Here is an 11656-nt window from a genome sequence, read left to right on the forward strand (position 1 = left end):
ACCACTTTAGGAGTTATTGCCCTTTATAGTCAATTTTTAACCATTTTTCGTAAATCTTTTAGAAAAATCTTCTCCTCTGAAACTGCTGGGCCAAATTATTTGAAACTTGGCCACAATCATCATTGGGGTATCTAGTTTAAAAATTGTGTCCGGTGACCCCGCCAACTAACCAAGATGACCGCCATGGCTATAAATAGAACATAGGGGTAAAATGCAGTTTTTGGCTTATAACTCAAAAACCAAAGCATTTAGAGCAAATCTGACATTGGGTAAAATTGTTACTCAGGTCAAGATCTATCTGCCCTGAAATTTTCAGATGAATTGGACATCCTGTTTTTGGGTTGCGGCCCCTGAATTGGTAATTTTAAGGAAATTTTGCTGTTTTTGGTTATTATATTGAATATTATTATAGATATAGGTAAACTGTAAACAGCAATAATGTTCACCAAGGTCAGATTTACAAATAAGTCAACATGACCAAAATGGTCAGTTGACCTCTTTAGGAGTTATTGCCCTTTAAAGTCAATTTTTAACCATTTTTCGTAAATTTTATATATCTTTTACTAAAATCTTCTTCTCTGAAACTGCTGTGCCAAATTGATCCAAACTTGGCCACAATCATCTTTGGGGTTTCTTGTTTAAAAAATGTGTCCGGTGACCTGGCCATCAAACCAAGATGGCCGCCACGGCTAAAAATAGAACATAGGGGTAAAATGCAGTTTTTGGCTTATAACTCAAAAACCAAATAATTTTGAGAAAATCTGACATGAAGTTAAATTGTTAATCAGGTCAAGATCTATCTGCCCTGAAATTTTCAGATGAATTGGACAACCTGTTTTTGGGTTGCGGCCCCTGAATTGGTAATTTTAAGGAAATTTTGCTGTTTTATATTGAATATTATTATAGATATAGGTAAACTGTAAACAGCAATAATGTTCAGCAAAGTAAGATCTACAAATAAGTCAACATGAACGTAATGGTCAATTGACCCCTGTAGGAGTTATTGACCTTTGTAGTCAATTTTCAATCTGCTTCCTTTGTTTAATATTCACATAGACCAAGGTGAGCGACACAGGCTCTTTAGAGCCTCTAGTTTTTGAAAGGTATCCGCCTCTTAAATATTTAGGAAACTGTAAAACGTACTAAAAGGTCAAGATCTTCATTTATTGTGATTTTATAACAAAAAGCAATAAATGATGTGTACCACATCTTAAGAAACCTTTTTCGAACTATATAAGATTGTTACGAATTCCCCTAATTTTGGAAACAATTACTAAATGTTTCTTCTTTTAGTTGTGAAAAAAATGAAATGTGAAACTATCATTTCCTTTGCTAAAATCCTATTGAATTTCGATTTAAATAGGGGGGTACCTATAGAAAAAGGAATAAATATCGGCTACAAATATCTGTGAAAAAAACATGATTTTTTTTGGCGATCAATTAGGAGAACGTACACTATCTACGCTCTCTGGATCCGCTACTGTTTAGATACAGTGTTTTATCATTAAAATTGTGTTTTAATACATTTAATCTAATAATCGAATTAATTAAATAACGGCAGAACAGCAGTTTGTACGAAAACTATAAATGTATAAATATGCATTTTTCAATGAGATGAAAATTCTGTAAAATATGATTGATTTGTATGATACCTTGAAAAAAAATAATCTTACCGTCATTAGAATAATTATTTAATCCTTGTCGCTGGAATTCGATATTTTTGTTTACCTCAGTCTGATGACGTTATGAAATAACTAGTACCTGCGCAAACAATCATACACGGGGCGCAAAACTAAATAAAAATCAGGGAAAATCCGACATTTTCTTTCCCTTTTGCAAATTCCGGGGTTCTAGTACATGAAATACACAAAAGATCATACACGAGGCGCAAAAGTGACTTGCGCGATGCTTCCATTTCATTGGATAAAACTGTAACGTGATCAATTTCCAATATTAGTTGGATGTCTTGAGGCTGTCAATCATTTTATTTATATTACAAATTTTATATACCATGCGTCTTACTCATTAACATATTTAAACAAACTCATCCTTCGGATTCGTTTGTTTAAATATGTTAACTCGTGAAAACCATGGTATATATAGTACATGTATAAACAATAATTCCGAAAGTACAGTTGGTTAAGGTGATATGAACCTGACAAAATAATAATTAAAGTAACATAAAAAGGGTATGTACTCAAAGGGACAATATCCATTGTCAGAAAAATGAAATAAAATTGGCATGTACATGACACCGTTTCCATGGCAACGACCTCTGAATATACCATATTTGTGTATATTCGTAGAAGAAGGATATAAGGATAAAAATCAACAAAAAAGAGTAAATGCATTTGTTGGAAATTGATTTATTGGTAGTATTCACATGTCAATGGCATCAGCATTCAGTAAATAACAAAAAAATATGAGATTACACAAACTTGTTCAAATAAGATATTCCAGAATTTCCAAATTTAATAAATTTTCACTGATTTTATAACAACCATGGCCCATATATATGACATAAAATATAATTTGCAATAATTAATCTTCTTTTTTTTTGTTATCATCTTAAAGCCTTTACAGTAAGCTAAATTATTACAGAAAAAAAAGTATGGGTACATGATTTCGAAAAAAAGTTACAATAACAGGAAAAATATAACTTTACCATCTCAAATTATGATGAGCTTGTCCACCTAATAATGGTGCAGTAGACAGTACATAATAAAAGTATAAAATGATTTTACCTTTAAAATGTGGTTACTTTGCCCTAAAGATAAATTTTGTAAACCTAAAATTTCAAATCAAGCCAAAAGATGGCAGGAAAATTTTGACTGGTTATATAGTGGAAATTTGGAGGGAAAATTTTCCCGTACTTTTCACTATTTTATCTTTTAAAATGTTTTAAGAAAGTTTATGTCCAAGTTATTGGGAATAAAAGATTCTATTTTTTATCTTTGTCCAAAGAAATAATTTTAAATCTGAATATATTCGAACATTCCCTTATGTGTGTATAATTCTGCTTTACTAGATGTATGATTTATTTTTGCTATTTTCTGAAGTCAGAAAAAAAGTATATGTTAGGTAAGAAAGATCCAGCAGGACCTTTCTTGGTATTTGAATGGTATTTGCCCAAGATTTAGATACCCCCCCCCCCCCTTTTCACTATATAAATTAGGATTGAGACAGAGAATATCCCCCTTTTAAAGATATAACATTGGTTATCTTCCATTTACACTTTTGGTCTGCAATCATATTCTTTTATGTACAGCCTAAGTAGTGTACAGTAGAAGTGTAAAGTTTAATGAAACATCCAATTACCCAATGTCAAGATAAAAATGAACATAAAAAGTACCCTTATTACCCATATGATAAATAATTTTTTGCCTTTAAGGGGTCATTATTTTAGGACACAGCCCTTACTCAATTACAATTTCTTTTTTCATCTAAATGTTGATAAATCGTAACAAATCTAACATAAGTTTGGTTATCTTCCCTGTACACTTTTGGTCTGCAATCGTAATCTTTTATGTACAGCATAAGTAGGGTACAGTAGATTTGTAAAGTTTAAAAAAAAGTACCCTTATTACCCATATAATAGGATATATTTTTCTGCCTTTAAGTGGTCATTATTTTACGACACCGCCCTTACTCAAGTTGCAATTTCTTTTTACATCTAAATTTTGATATATTGTAAAAAAAAATCAACTACAAATAAAATCAAGCTTAGTAGTCTATTTTGTCAATAAAACTATATCTACATGTGTATTATAGTTCATTCCTCCAAGTCATTCAGATAGATTGATGTTGCCTGAATTATTTTTTTTGACTTTGTAACACGAGCTTTTGATGGATGTCCACATAATTCTGTAAATAGATTCTCTATTCCTTGTTGTCTATCTCTTTTATGTGCCAGTTTAAGATGGCTTAGACCTAATCCACTGCTAGCAATTTTCGTAGCCATACAGTTCGTTATAGTTTTGCTATTTGTTAGAGGTCTCAGTGTTGTAAGCAAACCTTTTGTACAGTTTCTGTGTTGATACAACTGCATTACAGATTCATTAGTGCCAGAGAATTTGGATTTCAATACAAGGCTAGGTGATATTTTCTCAAATAAGCGACGTAGAGCCACAACATCTTCCATGGAATCATGAGCACTATACAGTTCACCAAATAAAGCGTTATAAATTTTTGGCTGTGAATATGATGGTTGATTTGGTATACACTCTTTGAAAAGAGGAAGTGTGTCAATAAATCCTTTCACTGATGACATAAAGTTATTAAGTAGACCATTTTTTTCAAGTGCATTAATTAATATTGGAACATCAAAAATTTTGGAGTTATGCCCAACAAGTACAGTGTTGTGAATTTCTTTCAGAAAGAGAATAAAAGCTTTTAAGGCATTAGAAATTCCAATACTCTGAACTTCTCTATCCTCATGGTACATTTTCCCATTCTGAAACTTCAAACCAGTCACTTCTGAGGCTTGTGGTAATATAGGTCTAGCTGGTTTTATGTATCTATTGAATTTTGTGTTTTGGCTGTTGACAGCAGACAACTGTATTATGTGAGAATCTCTGCCTGAAATAAAAATAATATAATCTAGAGGTTCAAAGTTACCTGTTAGACAAATTACATTTAGTATTAGTTACCACCTTGTTCAAAATATTGTCATAAGTTCAGAAGCATCAAATGTCAGTAACAGCAACCCAAGTTAGATTGGAAGCTGACCTTCTATCCCTGATGCATCTTTATGCAAGGTTGCTTGATCCTACCAAATATAGTCTAAATGCTGATATATGAACTTGAACATTGAATAAAGCAAAATGTGATGAAGTGTTAAATGTATGTCACAGTGATCTATGTTGATCAGTTGCCCAGCTCTGTTCTTTCAGGCTCCTTCCACATTTTTTACAAGAACTTCTGTTTTGAAAAGTAGGGATGACATTAACTGTATTAGAAGAATCCTTTGAATTTCTATAATTCAAACAAGTGTTATCAAATTAAAAGAACAATGCTTTTTTGGTCCTTTATAGCTTGTTGTCAGGTACGACCAAATGCTCCATGTTGCAGACTTAGATGTAGAGGTGTCACATTGGCATTCAAACCACATCTACTCATATATAGATATATAATAACATTACATGTATGTTTCATTGTAACACATTATTCTGATTGGTTAACAATAATGGGCTTTGCTCATTGTTGAAGGCCGTACGGTGACCTATAGTTGTTAATGTTTGTCATTTTGGTCTTTTGTGGATAGTTGTCTCATTGGCAATCATACCACATCTTCTTTTTTATACTTCAGACAATTCTTTTACACCCCAGCAAATCTACAAAAAGAGGTATTGAATTCTTAGATACTTAAAGCCTTTCATCATAATGAGTAATCCTTACCAAGTCCTGTTGTTTCAACATCAAAGTATGTCATGCAACTGTCATTCAAGGTCTTTGGTTCCAAAGGAAGATATTCTGGAGTAATAACTGGTGCAGGAATAGACTGAATATCATCCGATATTGCTGCATCAAGAGAACATCCTGTTTGATAGGAGACACCTTCTCTGACTTCTGCAGATGCAAGCTTTTGGTGCCTAAATGAAATAAGATTTATTTCAATTATCAAGAAAAATAGTTACCAAATCTTTTTTTTTTACCATTTGGGTCTTTATGCTTTAAATATTCAATATTATTTGTCTTGAAAACTACCATTTAAGTTATAAAAATATGAAATCTAATTTCAATAAAAGCTTTTTACTGATTTAATTGAAACGAAACAGCAAATATATATGGTGTTTCAGTATTAATATATGAGTTACAAGAGGCTTTTGGAGGTTAATTGCTAGAAGTTGTACTTTTCAAGGGTTATTCCTCTTTGAAAAATAAGGTTATTCAATAGATGTGGTTTTGTAAGGTTATCCCACAATGAAAAATATGTTTTTACAATGGACATTATATTTTTTTTTATACACAGGTAAATAAATGGGATATATTTTGAAATAAAATATGCATTAATTACATCTTAGCTTTCTTTTCCAGTCGTTTTCTTTTAAATGCTCTTGTAGTTGCCAATGCCCTCTGCTTTGATCGCTGATAATCTCTTAATCTGGCAAGGCGCTGAGTATGGTAACCTGGTGAAAGCCCCAACTTCTTATTAACCTGAAAAATGAAAAAAAACAAATAAGACTTCATATTTATATTAACTATTTTTTCTTACAAAAAAACAAAATAATAAGTGCTATTAAGTAAACAGATCTACACTACAAGAGTAATTATTCTTTTGAATGCTGACCTACAAAAACAAGACAGAGGTGTTATGTCAACATTATGTGAAGTTTTCAGATAAGTTCTTATCTTTACAATTTATGCTGTTTCTACATACAAAGATATTTGCCTTGGATGTTTATTTGAATTTGATGAGCCACAGTCAAAGTCCCATAACTCTTAAAAAGTTGTTGTAATAAAAAAGGTTGGGAAATATGCAAATCTGCTATGTCTTCAGACAAATGGGTGGCCACAAGGACACCACAAACACTATATACTGCACCCTTTTCAAGTAGGGGCTCTAACAAATATACTGTGGATTCATTTATTTTTGTGGATATCAATTTATGTGGTTTGCTGAAAACTTGCAAATTTGTGGGTATTTGATTTCATAGTTTTTCCAATCTCTGTATACATAGCCTATTAGGAATATGTTATTCATGAAAAATTTAAATGGTTCACATGTACCCTCGAAACCCACGAAAATTAGTATCCCACAAATAATAATGAATTCAATGTAGTAAAACTTACATTAACTAGGTATCTGTGACCTGTGTTCTTCTGGGCAACACTTGCTGCAACTCTGTAATTCAAATTTCCAGAAGAACTGTAATGTACATGCTTTGGTGCTTTAGCAGAAACCATTCTGTTGAAACTCTCATTAGCTTGAGTACTACCGACAGTTGACAATTTAAGGCTGTTCTTAGCATATCCTTCAAAAACACTTTCCAGAGACTTTTGTAGACCTGAACCCGACAGAGGTTTTCCTTGAGGAAATGATTTAAAAACAGACTTTGGATTGCTGAGAAATTTACACCATCGACTTGAGCAGCATTGATGATCGCCAAAAGGATGTTTTGAAAGTGCATTGAGATCTTTTGCTATTTGTTCTGGATTACCTTCACCTTGGGCTATTATATAGTTAAAGCAACTTTGTAAATATTTGATTATTCTAACTGTTAAAACAGGATGATTTTTCTTGAGAGAGTAAAGACTGTTTCCAAGAATCTTCTTTAAGTGATTTCTATCAGATATCTTTTCAATGCTATTACTGATGTTTGCCCGTACTCGTCCTATTGTTGTTGAATCCTCATCTCCAACTAATGCAGCTACTGTACAGCCTTTACTCTGTACATCTTTCACCATTTCTATCACCATATCAGCCTCCATCCCCTTTGAACTACCTTCCCAGTTACGGTAGCATGCATGCTCTCTTGGACTTTCATTTCTGGATTCTGCTCTACTGCAAACTCTGCACTCTTTTGATCTTACGGAGTAGTTTATAATTTTTCCCGTCTCTGGACCAATCATGGAACAATGACCTAGTAATTAAAAACAAGTTCTTAAATCAAACTGTTTATGATATGTATTTATTATGGCAAGCCGTTTTATAATTTTTTCTAACTTCAAGATATCTTATGTAATCTGGTTTTTATAGATATCTGAGATAATTTCTTTACTACATATCAAAACATAAGATATTTAATAAATAATTTTAATCTTATAAATAATATTTATATACATAAGTCAAGGTCAGATGGCACCTGACAGTTGGACATGTTCACCTTAACTTTTTTCTCAATTGGACACTGAACCATGAAAATATGGTCAAAGACAATAGACATGTGACAGAAGGAAATTTCTTAACATAAGGCAGCTTAATACAAAGTATGAACATACAGGTCTTCAATCTTTTAAAATATAAAGCTTTTAAGAAGAAAGTTAACACCACCGAAAATGCCAGATCACTATCCCTATCTTTAGCTTTCTGCAACAAAAGTCTCAAGCTTGACAAAAATAAGGAAATGAGTAATGATCAGCAATAGCCAATACGACAACTATTCATCATTTCCAAATGGCATATTTGTAAATGTAGTTAATGTTTGTTTAATTGATATTTGACCTTATAACAGTCCATTGACTCAACCTGACTAGAAAGATATAAATATTTGACATGAAAGACCATCATGTTTTTTTTGTTTCTTGGTGTTATCTGTAATATGATGTTATGTCAATGTATATTTTCATTCTTATAACTGATGGTGTTTAGTTATACCTGATTTGCTGTCATATGCTCTACCACTTCCTCTTTTCTGCCATCCTGCATCTACAGCAACCACAAGTGAACCCTTCTTTCTGTAATTTATAAAAGTACTAGTAAATAAACTAAACATAATACAAAATGTAACTGGAGATGTCAAAGATTGTATAAATCAAAAGAATAGTCAATCGTAGTCAGAAATATATTGTCTTTGTGTCCAAACCTATATTAACCATAAGCATTATTGGATCAAATCATTTAGTCAAATGTTAGAAATCTAAATAACTTTAAGTCACATTCAAAATTCTTATAATGAAAACTGAAGGTCTCAGTTACTGAATAATAAAAATAATGTGTTTCTTATTTTTTTTACAGTGCATGAAAAATTTAAATTCAATCAATGCTAACTATATTGTACTGTTATACCACTGCCCAAGGTTAGGGGGGATTATGATCCAACTAACATGATCACCCCCCCCCCCACACACACACACACACACACACTATATTATGTATGTATGTGCCTTTCCCAGGTCAGGAGCCGGTAATTCAGTGGTTGTCATTTGTTTATGTGTTACATATTTGTTTTTTGTAGATTTTTTTTAATGTAAAATAAGGCTTTTAGTTTTCTTGTTTGACTGTTTTACATGGTCATTTCAGGCCTTTTTTTAGCTGACTATGAGGTATGGGCTTTGCTCATTGTCGAAGGCTTCACAGTGACCCGTAGTTGTTAATCTCTGTGTTTAATTTGGTCTCTTGTGGAGAGTTGTCTCATTTGCAACCACATCTTCTTTTTTATCATTATAATTTAAATTATAAGTATCCCATTGTTGAATTTGAGTTTAGTTTAATGTTTTCATTTTTATTATTTTTAGGTACATACTGTTCTACAGCTGCCAATTCTTTCTCCAGTGCTTCATTTGTTGATTCCTTGGCTACCTCTTCAACAACATTCCCTACTTCTTTCAGTCTTGCACTAACCAGTTTATAACTAAATGCTGGAATATTTAGCTCTGATAGGAAACTATTAGCTTGTCTTTCTCCAAGTCCAGAGTGAACAAGGGCTGTAATAAAAAAATCAAAGATACAATGATCTAAATAATGATGCAGTAAAATTTTGATGAATATTTGCATACTTTTTGATCTCGCAATGCTGATGATTTTTTTAAATCATATTTTATAGTTTTAAAATTATACCAACAAAAAAAGTTGATGTCCCACCATTTTATATTTTTTTTCAAGATATTGCTGATATTAATCTAAGAGTATAAGTTATACAAAAGTCTGGCATGAACTGTGCTCCCATAGAGTGCTAACAAGGCCATTTTCCATAAATCTAATATTTTCAAGGGGCATAACTTTTTGACAAAAAGTCAATCATCCAGCATTTCAAAACTAGCTCTATAGTACAAATTTTATAAAAATCTTGCAAGAACTCTTTCTGTGAAAATGCTAGCAAGTTTATATGACCTAATAAATATAATGGCTCAGATATAGTAATGTATGACATAAACTTTAAACAACTAAGTGAACCCTGAAAATGGAGGTGATAGTGAAAAAAATTTGCCTGGATGCTGATTGACTATATTTACATGACTGGATAATATTGTGCATACATGTCCATGTACCTGTTGCAAGTTTACTGTTGACATCCCATACTCTGTCATGACGCTTTCCAGTAGGAACACTGTTTACATGCATACAAATGGTATTAAAACACTGTACCTGAAGAGAAAAAAATAGTTGATTTTATAAAGAGACAAATGGTCAAATGTCAGTATTTGTATGACAAAAATCTCATCAAAATTAGATGTCATTACTCTCTCTCCATCTTTTCAATGTTACTTTTCAATGACAAAAATGCAGACATAGAAAAAATGGTCAGTAAGTCATGTCATACCGTTATATATAGTAACATCCTCGGTTTGTTATTAAAACACTTGAAGCATGTCATATTAAAATCCTTCTTTTTTTTTTTATTATAATGCTTCTTTAGGTATGAACATGCATATCAAATTGTCTTTTCCCATTTCACATTGGAATTTAATTTACACTATACCTAAAGATTTTTGTTAAAACACATATATGTATTCCAATGATGACGATTAATCATTAAAATTCAGGGCTGTTCTTGAATCAAAGATTCAAATTATTTTTGATGGATAGAAAGACAAGCTGAATTCATTCGAAATGTTCAGACATTTTAGATTTTTTGTTTAAATCTGAATTACTTACTTTCAGTAGACATCCAAGACCATATGTCTGTATGTCAATAGTATGTCCAAGCTGTAGGGGCAAACCACATTTAAGACATGCTCTTAGACCAGTGGCAAGGACATCTAGCTCAACAATTCTTCTCCCTTCTCTCCAGTCTTCAGATGACCTAGTCTGTTTTCCTTCACAAGAAACCTCTTCCTCCCTTGTTGCATTTGAGATGTTTGGAACTGCAATTATAAAAAACAATAATAAATGCAGGTGCAATGTACATGTATACATTTTATATTCATTCATATACATGTATATATAAAGTTTATATACTCTGAGTGATGATACTCCACTAGGATGCATTGCCGTCATTTTTGGAATAATTGTGCATTTATTAACCATCACAGTCACATCATTATGCACAAGGATAATAGTTACGCTGAACGGTGCCCACTGGTCACCTGAACAGAAACGGTTAAAATTGAGTCTATACGCGACAAAAAATAGTACATGATTTCCGGTTTAAAGTGAAAGTACGTTACTAAGGGGACACACAGTTTATAATTGCTGCTATATAATACGGATATTAGCTTAATGCAAAGTTCCGGAATAACCATATTTCAAAGGATACTGTTGAGAGAGATACAAAAAGTAAAGAAAATACCAAATAATCAATAATCATAATAATTCACTAAAAAGAAACAATTGAAAATGCATTGAAGATTCACCCTTTACTCTATTCATATCTTAAAGCGAGTGACATGGCTTATTTTTTTTTAGAAAAAAAAACCTAATGTCCTATTTTGCACTCTCACGACATATATTGAATGGCCCCCTACACAGATATTGAATTTCGTTACATCTTGCCACCCTTTACATAATTAATTGTGGTGACCTCTGGTCACCCTACACATATATTGAATTTGGTAACCTCTGATCACCCTTTACATATATTGAATTTACCTACAATTAATTAGATACTGAATTTTGTAACCTCTGGTCAACCTTGCCACCTTAAACAGATATAGAATTTTGTTACATCCTGTCACGTTTCAGATATTAACTGTGGTGACCTCTGGTCACCCTACACATATATTAAAATTGGTTACCTGTGGTCACCCAACACATGCATTAAATTCTCTTAAACAT

General features: G+C 32.1%; 1 protein-coding gene across 1 annotated transcript; it reads right to left on the reverse strand.

Moving 5' to 3' along the window:
* Positions 1-2145: 2145 nt before the first annotated feature.
* On the reverse strand, positions 2146-10889 carry LOC134700342 (uncharacterized). Its single transcript, XM_063561701.1, has 8 exons — positions 10538-10889; positions 9931-10027; positions 9186-9366; positions 8318-8397; positions 6793-7583; positions 6017-6156; positions 5398-5591; positions 2146-4578 (listed from the first exon to the last, which is right to left on the reverse strand). The coding sequence occupies exons 1-8, from the start codon at positions 10877-10879 to the stop codon at positions 3773-3775; spliced, it is 2631 nt and encodes an 876-aa protein (XP_063417771.1). The 5' UTR covers positions 10880-10889; the 3' UTR covers positions 2146-3772.
* Positions 10890-11656: the final 767 nt, after the last annotated feature.

The sequence above is a fragment of the Mytilus trossulus genome, unplaced genomic scaffold (assembly GCF_036588685.1).
Source record: "Mytilus trossulus isolate FHL-02 unplaced genomic scaffold, PNRI_Mtr1.1.1.hap1 h1tg000138l__unscaffolded, whole genome shotgun sequence".
Taxonomy (NCBI): domain Eukaryota; kingdom Metazoa; phylum Mollusca; class Bivalvia; order Mytilida; family Mytilidae; genus Mytilus; species Mytilus trossulus.

What these genes read in the sequence shown, in the direction of transcription:
- LOC134700342 (XM_063561701.1), bottom strand. Translation starts at nt 10,879, where the DNA reads ATGACGGCAATGCATCCTAGTGGAGTATCATCACTCAGAGTATATAAA. An exon ending in GAATTGGCAGCTGTAGAACA is followed by an intron (nt 8,398 to 9,185) that starts GTATGTACCTAA and finishes TATAAATTACAG; the next exon opens with AAAGAAGGGTTCACTTGTGG. An exon ending in TGTTGAAACAACAGGACTTG is followed by an intron (nt 4,579 to 5,397) that starts GTAAGGATTACT and finishes TTTTTATTTCAG; the next exon opens with GCAGAGATTCTCACATAATA.